The following is a 19,647-nucleotide window of genomic DNA, read 5'->3' on the forward strand; positions in this document are numbered from 1 at the left end:
CCGCTGACTCCTTTCCAGCAGAGATTAGAAATTATCAAATAGAGCAATTACTTATACAACTGTGAAAAACATGAATTGCATTGTGTTCAGTTTTATATTATTAATTGTAGAATAATAATTTTAAAGACTGCACATTGATCATAAAAATTAAAAGAAGTTCTGACTGGAAGTCAGCTCTACAGTTGATATGTTTCAGCATGGAAAAAATGACATAACACGGTTGTTTTTACTTCTGCCATCTGCGCATCTGGGTATATTGAGCCGCGTAGGACTGCCTGCTGGTGTGCTGACCTTCTGTCTCTGATTCAGAAATCTCCTCCTCTCCTTCCTCTTCTTCTTCTTCTTCCTCTTCCTCCTCCTCCTCTTCCTCCTCCATGCCTCTCTGGCGTTGTAAGGTGCTGCGAGACTGCAAAATAAATAAGGTGAGAACTCTTGGGCTCACTGAGTAATGGCCTTCAGGACAGCAATTCAAAAATGGTCAGAGCATAACTGAAGTTTCTGTCTTATCCTTAGTCGGTTCCACAACCTGACATCAGTGACCATTCTTTGGCTAAGATCTTTTGATGATTGATTTGACTTCTGTGGACCTTTTATTAAAAAAAAATAGCCCTCAGGTCCCTCCCAAAAATCCCTGGACATTTTGTCCCAAAAATCACTGTTAGAACCAGAGCAGCTAGAATCATGTATGAATACACTTTCAAATGTAAATTGACCCCGAGGATTCTGATTCTGAAATCAGTTTGATGTTGTGACATCATTTTGACCTAGAAATCCATGGTCGTCGCCATCCAGTAGAGTGAAAACATGACATTTGAACGGTAAGGTAAGATGTTGATCAGTGCCAAATTGTCTAAGCAAGGGTTAATGGTTTTCAGTCCGAATGCCGTGTTCACACCAAATATTCGCGTCATTCCCGCCCCCGGTCTCGCCGGGGACCATTTGTGTTCAACTGTCCGCCATTAACCATGGAAAAAAATAACCTCTATTTCTGCTTAGTACGTGTTGTGGAAGTCAGATATCCCGGGAAACTAAACGCCGTCATGTCTGGGTTCATAATATTGTCCAGAGGAGCTCTGGATTTTATCGAGGTGTATTCACTGTGTCTAGCAAGTGTGGAGAATTTCAGTATTAAACGCATTATTAGTAAGATTTAATAACACCCCTAGTGGTGAGTAGAAGTGTCACAATAATAAATATGTTAGTCACAATATGTTTCCATATGGAATGTATTATAGGTTTACAATATTCTTACTTATAGAGGATATTATATGTTACAGTATATCAACACATTGAATGTATTAAATCATAGAAGTATAGTCAGTGTAGGTATTAAAACACTAAGAATAGTCTTGAGGGTCAGATAGGGATTCTGAGTGAGGTGTCAGACATGCAGCAGCAAATGGAGGCGACCTCATCGATGGAGGATGGGGCCAGTGGGACGGTCAAATGCCAAGCTGACCAGCAGGACAGAGAGGAGGAGTCCAAGATGTTTTGCGAGGAGCCAAGATGTTTTGCTAAGGGATCGATAATGGGAGGGGGCAGAATTCAAATGAAGCCAATCACTAATCGCCACGGAGGGTCATTCACATGTTTTAGGACAGTATCGGACACTTTCCGACTGTCAGGGGATATAAAAGACAACGTTCCAGAGAGCATTGCTCAGACCACTTCCGCTCTCGTTTTTCAGAACCTGGACTGGCCAGACCTGTGAGTGAGGTGCGTGCATGTGGTCTCTGCTCTCGAGAACATTACTATTGATAGTTAATTCAGTTTGTAAGTGAACTTTGTGTAGTACATTAAATATTGTTTTAATTTTGGACCGGGTCCAGCTCATTCTTCTGATGCGCGTGCGCAGTAAGAAGCTCGCAGCAGAAGAGTACCTGCGGCCTGCAAGCTCCTTCATCCTTTGTTCTTAAAAACCTAACACAAGCCACAGGTCGCTGTTTACTAGAGCTGTATGAACACAAAATAAACTGATTTGGCTGTGATTTAACGGCAATAAACCGACAAAAAGGGACTCCGAAATAACTACGTAATGATGCCGATTTGTAGGCTAATTGTCTTCTCAATGGAGCTCAGATGGATCGGTGCTAGGCTATGCTAACATTGTAGCAGCTCCACCAACACTCAGAATAACGTCATCTAGACGTAGATACGGCAGCGTCTATTCATTGTTTGTACCATATGGTATACACACACACATGTATACAGATAGTTTGGTCCGGTCTCTATTGATATGAGGTATCGTAGAGCTCTGGGTGAACACAGACGGCTACAGTATTTATTTCCTGATTCAACAACGGCAGGAAGTCAGTGATGACAGGAGAAACATCTCAACACTGATAGGCTATCGCGCCGGGGCGTAACGCAAATATTTCGCCGAAGTTGAAAAATTTCAACTCACGCGCTTGGGGCGATTTGCCGTTGGACGCGGAATTGCGCCAATCGCGCCGTGAATTTGCATCAATCGCGCCGCGTCAGTCTCTGTGCATAGACTTTGTATGTAATCTACTCGCACGAATAATTCGCGCCGCGTTTGGTGTGAACGCACCATAAGGAGATTCACTTCTTACCGGGGTAGATCGCCATGGTAACTTATGCTGAACACCTAACCTGGTACAAAGCATGTATAAATGAACAGGCTAATAATATCTCTGCCCATCTAGAGCACGATAGATTTGACTATAATTGCATGAGTGTGTTCCAATAAATGAATGTGTTGTAGATGTATTCGTATGGTGTGTGACAATATTTTAGCCTTTTTCTTTCAGCTGCATTCCCTGTGGAGCAAATAGAAAGAAGATCAGTATATATTCTCTCATTATATATTCATATTATATATTCACTTACTATGTGTGTCAGCTTCTTTGATTTATTATGACAGCACCATGGATTATATCTATTTGTTTAAATATATCTAAATGTTTGAAACTCACATATGACATCCGCATATTGAGAATAGTGTGAATATAGTGTGGTCTGAATGGGTCAAAATACAGCCTGTTTGGCCTTAGTAAGGGTCAAAGTCTCTTATAGAAAAATACTACTGAGGAGGCATAGCAGGCACGTGGTAAGGCTGGCTTTATTACTACTAAAGAGGCATAGCAGGTGTGTGATAAGGCTGGCTTTACGACTAAAGAGGCATAGCAGGCAGTGTTGCCAACTCCTCAGTAAGGAAAGTAGCTATTGGCTGTCCTAAAAGTTGCTAGAATTCGCTAAATGACGTCATCGCATAATTTGCATAATTGTAATGAGCGCTGTAGGAGAGAGGCGGGAACAGCGCCGGCTTTGCGCATTCGCGATTAATTTGCAGTCTGGACACGAAGAGTGTGGGTCTCCTCTTTCTGCAGCTGGGACTGCTGCGCGAGGGGCTTTCACGTCAGAGTCAAAACACCGGAAAAGTCGCCAACAACGCCAGAAAAAGTAGCCAACAACGCCAGAAAAAGTAGCTAGATTTATCGCTAGTAGCTTTTGACAAAAAAAGTCGCCATGAGGGTTTGGAAAGTCGCCAAGTTGGCAACACTGATAGCAGGTGTGTGGTAAGGCTGTCTTTACTACTAAAGAGGCATAGCAGGTAAGCCTATCATGGAAAAGGCAAGTGAAGGCCGTTAGGGCTGTGATAAGAACAGCCGATCTGTGATAAAAAAGTCACGTTATGCTGGGCGGCATCAGGAAAATGCTTTCAACTCCCACTAGAAAGATAAAGCTGACCATGACACATTGGTACATGCAATACACACATTAGAAACCATACCAACATAGTAACTCACACCCACGTGACAGGAAAAGGGACACACCTGTGATTTACTGGGTTTAATTAAAAATAAGAATGACATATCAAAGGAAAACGGAGGAAGGCAAAAGCGATGTCAGTCCCACTGTATAAGACTATGTAAGAACAGAATAAATCATTTTCCGGAGAATGACTCGGGTTGTGTTCTTTGCTTGAAGAATAAACTATATTGCATTAAATTCTGTCTGATTCCAGTGCTTTCTTCAAAGATCATCAGGACACCAATATGTATTAAGTATAGAATAAGAATAGAGTTTGGAGCAGTAGTTTAGACTTCATCAACTGGTGCATAGAAATAAGATGCTGATCTGTGGGTCTTTACGTTGAATCACAGCAACTACTGAGGAAGAACACTCGTTCCCTCCTATTTCTTCCATTTACGCAGTCCTAACAGTGCCAGAATATCTATCGTGTAACATAATAAATACATCACGAGTGTCACTCCAGTATTTATGTTTACAGCAGTAAAACTGATTGCTTCCAAAATGATCGTGACAATCAGTGGTATGCACCACCCTGGATATCATTTTTAAAAAGGAAATTTGATAGGTGAACACAATTTCTTTTTTTCATGGCATTATGATTAGGACTGATAATGAGGATATGGAGTGATTGTGCGAGAGATGTCGCTGGCTTTATTTCCACACTTTGCTAATTTACACAGTCCTTATGTGCAGGTGGTGAAGATTAGGTGAGGTGACTGGAGGAGGTGTTGACAACACCATGGTGACTCCTCTGCTCCAGAGAGCTCTGATACTCATCAGATAGTTTACAGTTTGTCTGTTTGCAGTATGCTCAATCTGTCACTATGGAATAAACCATAAATAAATAAAGCCGTGTTCACTGATTTTACTCAGACTTTATGAAAACTAATTTTGTACTTGGTGATATCTGCACAGTATTAGATTATTGAAAACTAATGACGCTCTGTTCTGCAGTTATTTAACGTTAGTTGATGTTATTTTACAGATGATGATAAATTCACCAGCTGCTCCACAGCTGACCACGAGGTAGTTCAGCCCTTCCTGATGAAATATTGAGCGAAATCTGATTTGAGGTTTGAGTTAGTCCATGTCTTTTACAATTGAAATGTGCTTATAGACATGGCTCACTAGTTCAAGCACAAATAACACTGTGTGACAAAGTGGGTGAGAACACACCATTTGTCCCATATTACATTCATCTATAAATCTGACCATGCTTGTCAATTGTTTGCTTACCAGACCCACCATGTGTTCCAGAGGCTAAAGGAGGAGGCACCCAACCATTTCCTCTATTTATACACTGGATGATGTCATCTGTGATGTCATTGGGTCAGACCAAGTATGGGGGGGAAGTAGAGTATGTACAGGTAGATTTGTAGGTTGGTTATGATCTGTTTTACATTGTTATTAGTGTATAGCAAAGTGTAAACCATATACATACATACATATAATTGTGGGCTATCTAAAGGGGTGCTGTAAGTTATAGGTTTTGTCTGTTAACTAGTGAGTCACCTGCACTCATGGTAGGAAATATATCCTGCTGATAGGAGGCTCTATATAAGGAGATGACTTTGACTGAACGGGAGAAAGGAAGATCAGTGTGTAGCTGTGTGCACGTGATTATGTTACTTTAGAATGAGTTGAGTTTTATTCAGTTAAAACCTTCTGGCTACGAGTCTCCCCCATTTGGGGGCGCTCGGGCTCAGCACCCCTGAAAATATTGTTCAGAGCGGTCAATCCAGCTTGGGCGAGCGGTCAGACTTCCGGCGAGCGGAAATTTACGCTCGGGGAGACGCGGCACTTCTTGCAACTTTACTGGCTGAAACTTATGTCAATCAACACCAAATTCGACACACGCCTTCCTGAGACTCTGATGCGTAGGAGGGCTTATTGACTGAAATCGACCGATGATAGGCTGAGCTACAGCCCCATACACACAGACCAACTGAGAAAATCCTATGGATGAGAGCCAGAAACATGCTCTGAGAGGACCCTTGCTCTCAAAATCATTTCAAACAGCTGTATTTGGATGTATTGAATAATATGAGTGATAAAAAAAGTGAAATATATAGTTATATAGTATATAAAATTAGAATAGAGCATGAGAGAGAAATGAGAATTCGGCTTGAAATTCTGTACTCAGACCTCCTATTATGCTGGCCTGCTTCACTCAATCTAAGTAAAATTAGCTTAGAGAGACCACAAACCTGTTGTGCTATGACACAGGAGTATTTGTAGGCTTCACTCTGCAATAATTCCAAACAAATGTTCAATGAAAGTGCTTTTTTTTCAGGCTAACCTGAAACTTTTTTCAATTTGAGCTGTGTGCCATCTTCATTCACTATTAACCAGTAACATATACACAATATTTACACAATTGAACACATCTCACAAGTGTTACCTGCCTAGACCATCACAATTATTAAAATAGACATTGTAGTTAGAGCTGTGGACTCTCTTGAGTATGGGTATGCAATTTTTGAGCAGAGGCATAAAAATAGGGCTAGTAGTTAAAAGGTTTTAAGCTACGTTAAATGCTTGTTTTGTTTGTATATATATATATATTTGGTTACACGTGTAGCAGGGCACTTTTATAAATAAAACACCTTTTGATATCGGAACAAAGTCTCTCGTGTCTGCCTCCTACCACTTCAGAAACCACTCAGGTCAGGCTTCACCACACACTGGTTTTACTGTTTATTTTACCTGTAATGATGCCTGACACATTTAATTTCTACAATCTGGCCCTACCCCTAACCCCGTCACCATCTGCGTCTCCAATTTCCCCTGTCTCCAAAATGTTTGTACGCATAGGTCAAAGTTGAAGTGGCGTATGCCGTTCTCACGCCCTGTTTTGTTCGTACGCAATGGTTATAAATGAGACCCCAGATCTGGGTAGAATATAACCACAGGGAGGAGGGATTTTTTGTCAAAGGTCCATAGAAGGCAAAGGAGAATGGTCACAGAATTGAGGTTCTGGACCCGACAAGCATTCTCATTCTTCTCTCATTCTTTCACTATGGTAACAAAGACATAAGGCTCACCCTCCTGACTGTGTCTGGGTACTGGCTGTGTTGTTGCCTGTGGATTTGGCCTGTGGTAGAGGCCAGCATTGACCTGAGCCTTTGGCTTTTGGGGGAGGCCAGAGGAGGACTGGGGTAGCGGCTCATGAGGGGAGAAGAGTAGCTGGTCAGAGGTGTGTCCAGGAGCCCAGCCAGAGAGTCAGCCATCTTGATCCGTCTATTAAACAGCTATGGAGTCATAAAGACAGTATTTACTTCAAAACAGGATAGAGGTTTCAAGCTTGCCATTTGTCGCTTGTCCCCTTCGATGTCCCAACATTTTTGCATAGTTTAGTCATTAAATGTGGTCCAATATTCTTCAAAGTCACAACAATGGACTAACTACATCGGCCTGAAATAGTTACAATAGTTAATAATTTTGGTGTATTTATTGAAATATTTGATTGAACATTCAAAGCCTGGTTGGAAAAAGAAAGTGAACCCTCGGTTCTAGTAACAATTTAAACGTATTTTACAGCAGAGACCTCAGCAAAGTATTTTGTGCATAGGTGCATCTCTAAATTATAACTCATTTGAAATCCTGGTTCTTAGTTTTTCAAACCCAACCTGGAAAAGAATACAACCAATTATATTTGTTATAGTGTACCGGGCCCCAGGTCCGTATTGTGAATTCCTTTTGGAGTTCTTATCAAGTCTAGTCCTTAAAACAGATAAAGTAATTATTGTAGGTGACTTTAATATTCATGTCGATGTCGATAATGATAGCCTTATCTCATTATTAGACTTGATTGACTTCTGTCAGTGTACAGAAACCCACTCACTGTTTTAACCACACCCTCGACCTGGTTCTGGCTTATGGCATTAAAATAGAACATTTAATAGTCTTTCCACAGAACCCTCTTTTATCGGACCATTATCAAATAACTTTTGAATTCCTACTAACGGAGTGTAAGCCATTAGGCAAAAGTTTATACACTAGATGTCTATATGATGGTGCTGTAGCTCAATTTAAAGAAGTGATTCCGTCTGTTTTTAACTCAATACCATGCCTCAATATAACAAAAGTCCCAGGTTGATCATCTTGTCGATAGTGCAACAGGCTCACTGAGAATGACACTAGACTCTATTGCCCCTCTAAAAAAGAAGATAATAAAACAAAGGATGTTCGCTCACCCTCAAACCGACAAATTAAAGCAAACATCGCTAAAACTTGACAGAACACCAATTTGGAAGAATCTCGATTAGTCTGGTGAGACAGTCTTAAGACGTATAAGAAGACCCTCCGTAATGCCAGAGCAGCCTATTACGCATCATTGATAGAGAAAAATAATAACCCCAGGTTTCTCTTCAGCACTGTAGCCAGGCTGACAGAGTCATAGCTCTGTTGAGTCGTGTTTTCCTATAGACTTCATGAACTTCTTTTTGGACCCGAGAGCCCCCGGTGGGGGTCTTTTTTTAGAGTGTGCAGCATTCAGCGTGTCGTATAAAGCATTTTTCATAAAGAAATATGATTATTGCTCCAGACAAAATAGATATCGAATTAACGGGAAAAGTCCGAGCAACATCATCATACCAGCCATTGTAAACACTGCAAACACAATTATACATGAACTAATATCATATCTGGACGATATCTGGACAATTTGCCACATTTTTGGCCAAAAATCGCCGATCTATGCTCACTGTAAGGCTCTCTCATCACGGAGCATGATCGCACATGGCGGATGAGCAGATGCAGCAGGGGCACGATTCGACCCGGAAACGCACAGCGGCGTCCAAATTACTCTCTTTCAAACCGTTCAAAAGTTATGAGTATGCATGCCAACATCAGCCACAGGTCACGAGAAAAAAAATTGGGTAAAAAAACTTACGTTTTGACGGTTTTGGCGATGAAAAACGGATTTATTCCGGTGGATTTCGACGCAGCTCTCTCCTCCATGTTGTGCTGCATGTCTGTGAGTGAGATCAATGCGCTGGCGGAATGAATGACAAAATGGCAGACGATTCTGTGGGGCGGAGCAATCCATGTAGAGAGGGGGGTTCGCCCAGCATTTTCCGATTTTTAGTCAGTAAACAGACCCGGATACGATCAAACACCCCTGCATGGCTCCCGCTGGACTATCCCGCATCTAAAAACGTCTCACACGAGTAAATCGGCCGTACTAGGGTCACATGACACACATTATGAGCCATTTATTGTTATGAATGACAGATATGAAAAATCATAACTGCTAAAAATTATTGAAAATGGTGTCAAACTGATTTATTAGGATTATTGAACACTCTTAGTGATAAGAAAAGTGAATATATAGTTAATATGTAGTTATATAGTATATAAAATGAGTATACAGCAATGCAACAGCTGGTTCCGAAAATCATAATTTGGATTTTTATGACCATTTATGCTGGCCTTTCTTCACTCAATCGAAGTAAAATATGTTGTGGGGACATGTAACACGTGTTGTTCTATGACTTTTTTGTGGTTTTAGATTTACAGCTGCATTATTTAAATAAAAAAATGTTCACTACAAGTGCTTATTTCCAGGCGAGCCTAGAAATTTGTCAATTTGAGCTGTGTCATAAGTATATCAGTTATTAACCAGTAACATATACACAATAGTTACACAATTAAAAACATCTCACAAGTGTTACCAGTATTCTAGCATCAAAATTATTAAAATAGACCTTGTAGTTAGAGCTCAGGACTCTTTTGCGTATGGCTATGCAATTTTCGCGAAGAGGCCTAAAAATAGGGCTAGGGCCAAGAAGGTTAATGATAAGATTATAACTATTAGAGAGAAAATTAATAATATCCTGCCCTCAAGCAGTACCGATCTATCCTGAAATAGAGTAACTTTGGAAACAGCTGTAAACCCTGATATATATTTAGATCGACCTTGACAAATTGACTTCAACAATTTCTATGTCTAAACCTTCTACCTGTCTCTTAGACCACATCCCGACTAGGCTGCTTAAAGAACTTAGTTAGCACGTCTTTACTAGATATGATCAATCTGTCTTTACTAACAGGCCATGTACCACAGTCCTTCAAAGTAACTGTATTTAAACCTCTTCTTAAGAAGCCCAATCTTGATCCAGAGGTGCTAGCTAACTATAGGCCTATCTCTAAGCTTCCCTTCTTCTCTAAGATCCTTGAGAAAGCAGACACCAATCAGTTGTGTGACGTTTTACGTAACAATAGTATATTTGAGGATTTTCAGTAAGGATTTAGAGTGCATCATAGCACAGAGACAGCACTGTTGAAAACTACGAATGACCTTCTAATTGCATCAGACAAAGGACTGGTCTCTGTTCTTGTCTTGTTAGACCTCAGTGCTGCGTTAGACACCATTGACCATTACATCCTGTTACCGAGATTAGAACATTTGTTTGGCATTAATGGAAACGCACTATATTGGTTTAAGTCCTATTTATCAGATTGACCTCAGTTTGTACTTGTAAACAATGAAACCTCGATGAACACCAACGTTAGTCATGGAGTTCCACAAGGTTCTGTGATTGGACAAAATCTTATTCACCACATATATGCTTCTTTTAGGCAATATTATCAGAAAACACTCCATAAACTTTCATTGTTATGCAGGTGATACTCAATTATATCTATCGGCTATTACCGAAACCAACCAGCTCTCTATACTTCAAGCATGTCTTAAGGACATAAAAACCTGCATGACCTGCAACTTGCTGATGTTAAACTCAGACAAAACTGAAGTTATTCTACTAGGCCCTGAACACCTCCGAAATCAATTATCTAATGATATAATTTCTCTAGATGGCATTGCGCTGGCATCCAGTGGCACCGTAAAGATTCTCTGAGTTATCTTTGATCAGGATATGTCCTTTAAAACTCCCAGATAAAAACACATTTCAAGGACTGCCTTTTTTCACCTACGTAACGTTTAAAAAATCAGGCACATCCTGTCTCAAAGCGATGCAGAGAAATTAGTTCATGCATTTGTTACCTCTAGACTAGATTGCTGCAAGTCCTTATTATCAGGCTGCTCTAAAAAGTATCTCTCTCCAGTTGATCCAGAATGCCGCAGCACGTGTACTAACAAAAACTAAGAAAAGAGATCATATTACTCCTGTATTAGCTTCTCTGCACTGGATCCCCGTAAAATCTAGAGTATAATTTAAAATCCTTCTCCTCACCTACAAAGCCCTAATTGGTCAGTCACCATCATATCTTTAGGAGTACAATCATATCCTATTATGCATAATGCTCCCTGTTTTGGCTTCCAGGGAAATCCAGGGAGCATTTTAAGAGCCAAGTTTAACTGTATTTCTATTTGTTGCAATAAATGGCTAAAAGTCAATGACGAGAGTGTTTCTGACTGAAATATACCTATGTGCTTAATATCTAGAACAGAAATGCAAAAATGTAGCGTAAATTAACATGAATGCATAGGTGCAGTTAGGCTCTGGGTGAGCTAATCTAGCTTGTTAAAAATAATTACTTATTATTGGTTGTACAGTACTTGAAATGATATGTTACGTCGGGAACTTCTCATTATAAACAGTACCACTGACTATCCGTGTAACAATTTGGCCACAATTCAGCACATTGACCAGCAGACTCTACTATAATTGTAAAGGGAGTCCCCTACAGCCCTCCTCCACTGGGAACAACCTGGTCTGCAGCCTTTGTCCCCACAGTCAGTGACCAGCTGCTGGTATTTGCTAGTTTTCTGCACCACTGCCTCTTCACTCCCATGGTACAGTCGAATCCACCATGATGATCTTTTTTCCCTCCGTTGACCAGATTACCACTTCTCGCCTCAGAGGGACTTTTGTCCTTCATGACGAAACAGATGGTGTGGAATGATTTTCCTTTGGCCTGGTGTTTTCCTGCTTACTTGCTCCATAAGCCATACCTCGCCATCGATACCTCCCTTAGGTGAGTGATGCCTTGCAACCCAGCAGTGTGGTTCCTCTCCCACTGCACAGCTTACACAGGGGTCCTCCCTCCTCCCCCACCTGTGCAGGTTCATTGGGGATGGGGATCTTGGCAGAAAAGACATGCAGAATGGATCCAGCTTCCACAGGTCAGTCTACCTACCTACAGTATACACGCAAAGTATACAAGCAATGTGTACATATATCTTTCTTGCTGTTTTTCTAGTCATCCCTTAAGGATGTGGTTTGTTAAGATAACTGAAGGGGCTGAATCTGAACTTCTTCACCAAAAGGCATGGTCTGAAAAGGCCTTCAGCATAGCTCCCACCCACTCCAATCTAAGTAAGGGACCATTGCGAAATGGATGTGAGGTTTCTTTTGTGGAGGTCTCACCTTTTCTGAGCTCATTTGAAGCCCATCTAGGCAGTTCTGGCTCTCCTCCCTTCCTCCTCCAGGTTCCTCACTGCGTGGACCATTGCTCTTCGCCCCCTTGGACTCACTTTTCATCCTACTGCTGGTGAGATGCTGACCTTATCTCCCAGTACAAGTGTTTCCAATTATATCTCTTGTCCTCAGTGAACGCTTGGCCGGTTGTTCCATGTTGGCTGTTGAATTCCCCCCAGACGTTGTGATGCCGGCTTCTCTAACATTATAATCTCTGCAGTCCCTGTAGGTCATGGCAATTCTGGACTTAGCTACTTTTAACTCCTTCAGAAAACAGGTGGAGCTGTACCTGGGGACCACTTTGCAACTCAACAGCCTGCTTATGCTTCACATGAAAAGAACCTTCATGACAAGGTTGAAGTATCAACTCCATCATCTACTCATCGTCATTTACACATATGTGTTTAATTTAACAGATATCAATATTGTAGTCTCTTTAAAGGTCGTTTTTTGGTCCCTTCAGGGCAAACACGCCATCCGACATATTATCACCTAATAAAGTTGATATGCTGTATGTTGTCACATCCAGCAGACACAAATCAACATTGTCATTCATTTGGAGTTATGTTTCTTTCCTGATTAATGTAGGTCCTAATATTCATTCTCCTTTAGCTCTGTTTTGGTCTCCACCAACTCAACTAAATATTTAGCTCTTTAGCTGCTCCACTATGTTCACCAGCTAATCGCTAATGTTGTCTGACTGCTATTTGGTGCTGAGTGGGTCAAGTACAGTGGGTTTATCTTAATAGTTACATCAGCAATCACACATTGTTGTTTCATGTGTTATCAGCCATGGCGCTACCTCCAGATCCTTTTGAATGTTAATTGCCTCCAGGTTATGGTACGTGTGCGCATAGATCTCCAGCGCTTTAGCATGGAAGAGCATCTCCACTGTAATGAAGTCTGTGAAAATCCTCTGCCAAAAAAACAAAGCAATGGTTGTTGTCAACGGGACATTGATGCTTTACCTGCTGGAGGATGTTTGTGAATAGTAAGTGTGAGACTGACTTTGATATCCTCCAGTTTCTGTCTCTGGAAGTCTTTGATGGTTTCCTCTAGATGTTTGATACTGCACTGGGCATTGTTGGAAGCCTTCTGAGCATTTACTTCTGCCTGTCAATTAACACACAATACACAGCACAAAGTTATACCTCACAGTCAGTCAGACCCGCTTGAAGGATCATTAATATGATGACATTCATAAGATAATCATACAATCATGTACATTACCTGAGACTGAAAAGTCTTGTCAAGAAAATACAATCAAAGGTAGCTGTACAACTGTATAACGATAAGTGTGTATAAAGACATTGCAGTGAATGTAATGAAATACTCTTGTTTCAGATTTTTGCCCCCCTTGATCTATGTGGAATAGAAAACCTTAAATATGAGATTATTCAATTTTCAAATATTTTGCTAATAAACTCAAAAATGACACCTCAATATCCCTGTAGGCTTAATACTGTAGTTATAACTTATGTTTTATAACCTTATTATGTTATATATCCCCATATTTTGTAATACTTATAAGGTATGTTAAAATCCAGAATTCACATTTTGTCTTTATATTTTGAAATCCATACTAGAATACCTGTATACCTACTTACATTTATGAACATATTTACATAGGGTGATTGATGATGTACTAAACTGGCCTTACACAGAGTCATGCTCAGGAGGTAAACTCAACCTACCCATGCAAGCAATGTGCAAATCTGTCTGTGGTTTATGGGGGTGTTTTTCTAAAGATACGTGAATATTTCTAGGCTGACTCTGAACTTCCTCCCCAAAAGATATGGTCTGAAAAGGCCAAAAGCATAGTTCCCACCCCCTTCAATCTAGATAAGGGACCAGTGTGTAATGGATACGAGGACACTAAAAACTACAAAGAAAACAACTGCTTTGTCCTCCAGAGTTTGGAAAAGGAGCACACATTTGGAAGTCTTTGGAATAGGACAGCACTGTTGGGATATATTCAGTTGGTTCTGTGAAACAATCTATCTTGCACTTTAGGTCACTTATTCAGCGCAAAACTGCGTCCAGAATCACTTTGTCCACAAATATGACCAATTAAATTAATAACTCAAATCACCCAAATCTAACCTTTGTATTTGTAAATGTCCATATGTCACACACAGATTTTCATAAAGTGAGTATTTTAAGTACAATGGTTGATAACAATTTTAAGGATTTTTGCTTTAGTATCTTTGGTTAATATTACTTTATACCATACTCAATACATCTCAGAAGGAAATATTGTACAACATGTATCTGCCAGCTATAGTTACCACTTACTTTCCAGTTTAATAGCTTACTTAAAAGAACATTAGCATTAACGCCCTTTAACATAGTTTTCAGCTTTCATTTTCCTTTAAGTTTCCTTAAATGTTACGTTTGTAAAAAATAATCTAAGTCTGTTGTCATACAGTATCATATTCAGCATTTTCCTGCTCTTAATTAAAGCTTCATGATGCTTATATTAAATTAAATATTCATATATAAGACTGCAGGATTTCTGTGGCTCAATAAAATGGAAATATTCAAGATTTCTCGAGTATCATTTTAGTCAAATGTATCTCTGGAAACTGTGGTCTCTCCGCTAGAATTTTACACAACCTTCTGTCGTGAACATGTACCTTGTTTGGCTGCACAGCATAAGCTTGTACTGACTGACCCATTGGTTGGGCGTTGAGGTTTAATTAGTCAATAAACAAGTTTCCACTGAATGTGTGGGGATGAAAAGAGTCAAATGTCAGTATGTGAAGGATACAATGCTCTGTCGATCTGCTGGGTTCCTCAGTCGGATTTTTTCCAGTTTCTGCAACTCCTTCAGCTCTCTGTTCACATCAGTGCTGAACTTCTTCAGATCTGCCTGAATGGTAGACACACTGTCAGCTCATACAACACACAAAGCAAAGGCCAGTCAGTCTTTTGTGGAACACTTCTCAAATGTATACATTTAAAAAAAACTTTATTATACTATATTCATCCCGGTAAGGGGGAAATTTGTCTCTGCATTTGACCCATATCCCTGTATCAGGGAGCAGTGGGCTGCCAATGACAGGTGCCCGGGGAAAAATTGACCTATGCCCTTATACCCTAACATGCTGGAGGGGTCACTATCACCCCATCACCCTGACAGCTGTGTTGTTGGGGACAACAGCTCCTGGCAAGGTCACTCAGGAATGGTCCAAAGCAAGGGGTCAAGACCAAGAACAATTCCACAAACTTTATTGAGTGACAACTTTGAAGGCAAACTGGCTCACCCAGATTAGGGGGACTAAACTTTCTCCTGGAGCCAGGCCTGGAGGATGTAGGGATCAGGTGTTCACCAATGTAGCAAGCAAAGGCTTGGACATTGCTGTCCTCTCCTCAGACTACTACACTATATTGATCTACCAAGGTGAATGTACAGTGACATTGTAATGCTGCATAACCTCTGGGGCGGAGGTGGATGCTTGGGTCACCATGACATGTAACTGTGACATTGGAGACCACTATTCTCATCTTCCCTAAACCTAGACATGGTTCTGGCATCCTTTTTGTAACGGCCCTCTGTGACACTTTTATAAGGTACTGTCACATAATGCTGTTGTGTTGATTAGGGCCGGACTGATAAACTGGCAAAGATGCTTTACCCTGTTGGCCCAAATATGTTTTTTTCTGGAAATTGCTTTTAACAATGAGTGGGTTGAATATTATTTGAGGACGAGACAATTGGGTATTTTTTTACATTACCCAATTGTAACTCTTATATAGAGCAGAGGTAGCCAACATGGTGCCCGTGGGCACCCTGTTGATTGCAGGGACCACGTGACTCGCCCAAGGCATGTTCTAAAAATAGCACTAGTCACCATGGAGCTCCGTCTAAAATTGTAGTTTATGTTCTTTTTTAATCAAAAACGCTTGCATTAGTGTAGATTTTAAAATGACAATATTTCTTGTCATAAGAGAGTTGGGTACCCGGAGGCGCACGGTGGACAGCCAGGACGAGGCCGCCACACCGCACTAGGTTTTCAGGTTCTGAATGGCAGGCGCTTCCCGTTGGCGCCAGACGTGCCCCGCGAGCGCACCCCGTCGTCAGTTCCGTAAATCCTCGGAACAGGCCGCGGGGCAACAACTCAGGGGTGGCGGAGGTAGAGGCGAGGCAACGCAATCCGACCGAAAAGGCCCAGACTAGAGGTTTGAACGCGGGCGCCCGGGTTGGATCCTCCGCTCGGCTATAGACGAGACTTTTTACTAGTTTCTTCGTGGAGAAAAAGGTACCGTTGGAAAAGCTGGTGTCGGTGACAACAGACGGGGCTCCCGCGATGACGGGCCGGCATGCAGGCTTCATTGCGCAATGCAAAGGTGACCCAGACTTCGCAAAATTTCTACATTACCAAAAAAAAATAAAAAAAAAATAAAAGGGAAAATCAATTGTGAGCAGGAAGATTTTGTTTTTATTTTCCTTTTTTTTGGATTTTATTTTAAAAAAGGTTGGTGACAAGATTTCAAAAGAGCAGCCCCAGCGCTACGTTTTGAGCTACATGTATGATACTTGATAGGCAGATGTATCCTATGGAGACTTAAATATAAGTCTCTTGGGACCATGCTCTAAACCAGGGGTCACCAACCTTTTTGAAACTGAGAGCTACTTCAAGGGTACAGTAGTACAAAGGGCTACTTATTTGATACAAACTTCCTGAATAACAAAGTTACAGAGATCACCTTAATAATAACAATATACGTATGGCTCTTGGAAGCAGTTAAAATTATTCCTCTGACAGACTGACAGTTAGTTATTTTTAGACAGTCTGTCGGCAGATTGACAGATAATTCAATCCTCGGTCCATTTCTGCAATAAATATGTTGGAAGATGTTTTCATTCCTCTAAAACACATCACGAGTCGTAATAACCTCTTTTAGGTTAACGCAGACTGACAACCCATAATGCAACACACTGGGTATTAGTCTGCGTTACATTGTTACTCTAAATAACTAACTGTCAGTCTGTCAGAGGAATAATTTTAACTGCTTCCAAGAGCCATACAGTAGAGCGTGTGAGCATGTGACTGACTGATGCTTCAAGGATGATGTCTTCTTTTCAGACAATTGAATGTTCAAGACACGTTCCTATCAAGACCAGTCTAAAAGTGTTTTGTATCTTTAACAATGTTTTCCCAAAAACAAGAGTTGAAATCGGGGGGTCATTTTATAATCTGGGGTGTCTATTCAGGTCAATAAAGTTATCAACTGATATTAGTTTCTTGCAGATATATCAATGTCGGAGGCACAAATCTGAAACATCTGTAACCAAACTCACCCTTTTATTTTTAACTATGTCTCCATAGGCTTTTAGGGGAGCAACAACTCTCGTCTCCAGTCTTTCTACCTGCAATAATAAAGCGTCCAACATGACAACAGTCATATGTATAAGAGTTTGATACAGGAAATAGAGAACATTGATGTACATAACAACAGTGTCTCTTACCTGAGCCTGCCTGTAGTCCTGCACCATGGCCAGGTCTTCAGCCATGTTTTTCAGGCCGATCTGGAGCTCGGGGTCCTCTCTGCTGGAGAAGTCAAAGAGCTGAGCCACCAGCAGGTCTGCCTTGTCTCTGAGCTTGGCTGTCTTCCTGGTGTAGGAGGCCAGCAGGGAGCAGATCTCACCCATGTACCGCTCAGCATGTTTCACTGTCTGCTCCATGCTCTTCACCTGGACATCCCTGCTCGGACAAATCAAGAGAAATTTTCGTATCCATCCTATCTTTTGTTGTGTCACACTGGGAATAAACTAGCTTGGTAACATTCTAGCCAAAGCCCCCCAGTTTAGAGAGGAGCTGTTGAAACTGCGTTCATGTTATCGTCTCTCTGAATAATGTGAAACATAAAAGCAGTGACTCCTACCTGGATAAGAGTTTGTTCATGCTTGTTCTATCGTCCTCCCAACAGCCTCTCTGCTCTGTTGTTTGCTGATTCTCACCTGCACCAGGTAACAGAATACTGTTGCCATGGAAACCCTAACAACAGAGGGCGTGTGATAGCTGTGTGGAGGTGTAAGTGATGCTCTCTGCCACATGATGGCAGCAGATTGCTATTATGGCCATCTACTGGACCTTGGAACTAATGAGAAGTCGTTCTGTCTCTCTCTATAAAGGATTATGTATAACGTACAAAGGAAAAGAAAATGTCCATGTCACTTCATTCTCTGTATACTGTACATAAGAAATGACAAGAGTCTGCAACAGAGCTTTTTGGTACCACTACTACTGGGGGAAGAAAATACTGTATTCGGAGAACCTTGCTTCTTTAATGTTCACAGTAACTCATGTAAAGGAGAAAGGGAATGAAGATTGATAAATTCAAGACATACGAGTTTCTTTACTTGAGTAAAAGTATGAATACAATAAAACACAAAAAATACTTCATTACAAGTGAAGGTCCTGAATTCAGAATTTAACTTAATACTTCTGTACTATTGCTGTCAAAAGCAAGTACAGTATTCCATCTTAATAATGATGCATCAACGCATAAATCACATTCTGCTGTTGGGGCTGCTCAAGAAGTATAGCCCTGTGGTTCCCAACTTAGGGCTTGGCCTCTTCAAAAGGGTCACAAGATAAATCTGAGGGGTCATGAGGTAATTAATGGAGTAGTAAATGAGGTGGGCCAACTAAAATGCTCTGTTACACACATTTATATTAATGTTTTGGACTTTTCTCTAAAATATTGGATAATCTGTCTCAAAGTGTTATTTAAAAAAAACTATCTTGTATAGTTTCTACTTATATACTTATTTTATTTATTTATTCTTATTTTCTCCTTTTAGTTATCTTTTTATTTGTACGTATTTCTGTCTTTGGGCTGCTGTAACACCTGAACTTCCCCTCTGGGGATCAATTAAGTCTTGTTTTTTCTTAATGCCGCTACATCTAAACATGTACAAAAACAGTTTTTACTCACAAAGAGCCACAAAGATGACATCAAATTGAAGAAAAACATGTAATTTAGTCTCACTGGGGCTATGTGGTTGAAAAAAAATAGTGTCCTTGATTTACAAATCTGTGAAAAATAACAGGCTGCTGTTACATAACTAAATGTAAATCTTCTACTATGCAAAATGTTGACATTTCTCTAATTGCTTCGAAGCAGGTTTTTTTCATCACATTAGCAGCTGAATGAACTGAATTTAAAGCTGCAGGACAAGTCAATGAAATAGATTTTTCTAAAATGAAGTACTTTATTTTAAGATGCACATTTTCATTAATTTAAAAGCTTTCTGTTATGTCAGTTATTCTTTAATGCAGCCCTTATTTTACTTGAAATGAGAAGAACATTTATTTATGTATTTCTATGTATTATTTATAATCCATCCAGTTAAATTTGAAAGATGAGAAAAATAATTGTTAAAATATAATTGGTGTGTACTTTCCTTATTTTATTTGACAGTTGTTGACTACACAGAGACGTTGTTACTACTGCTAGGCTTCTTGAATATATATAT

General features: G+C 40.4%; 1 protein-coding gene across 1 annotated transcript; it reads right to left on the reverse strand.

Annotated features, from left to right (window-relative positions):
* Nucleotides 1-226: 226 nt before the first annotated feature.
* On the reverse strand, nt 227-18,070 carry LOC142951142 (CBY1-interacting BAR domain-containing protein 2-like). The gene is made up of 9 exons (XM_076093029.1): nt 18,051-18,070; nt 17,635-17,869; nt 17,467-17,535; nt 14,932-15,033; nt 13,392-13,397; nt 13,170-13,274; nt 12,964-13,077; nt 6,822-7,028; nt 227-406 (listed from the first exon to the last, which is right to left on the reverse strand). The coding sequence occupies exons 1-9, from the start codon at nt 18,068-18,070 to the stop codon at nt 227-229; spliced, it is 1,038 nt and encodes a 345-aa protein (XP_075949144.1).
* Between the last annotated feature and the right edge of the window lie 1,577 nt (nt 18,071-19,647).

This window comes from Anarhichas minor, unplaced genomic scaffold (genome assembly GCF_050575085.1).
Source record: "Anarhichas minor isolate MPS153535 unplaced genomic scaffold, ASM5057508v1 ptg000001l, whole genome shotgun sequence".
Taxonomy (NCBI): domain Eukaryota; kingdom Metazoa; phylum Chordata; class Actinopteri; order Perciformes; family Anarhichadidae; genus Anarhichas; species Anarhichas minor.

Coding starts and splice junctions, on each gene's coding strand:
- LOC142951142 (XM_076093029.1), bottom strand. CDS start 18,070: ATGAACAAACTCTTATCCAG. Junction 17,870..18,050: donor ATGAACAAACTCTTATCCAG/GTAGGAGTCACT, acceptor TTGTCCGAGCAG/GGATGTCCAGGTGAAGAGCA. Junction 13,078..13,169: donor AGAAACTGGAGGATATCAAA/GTCAGTCTCACA, acceptor TTTTTTTGGCAG/AGGATTTTCACAGACTTCAT.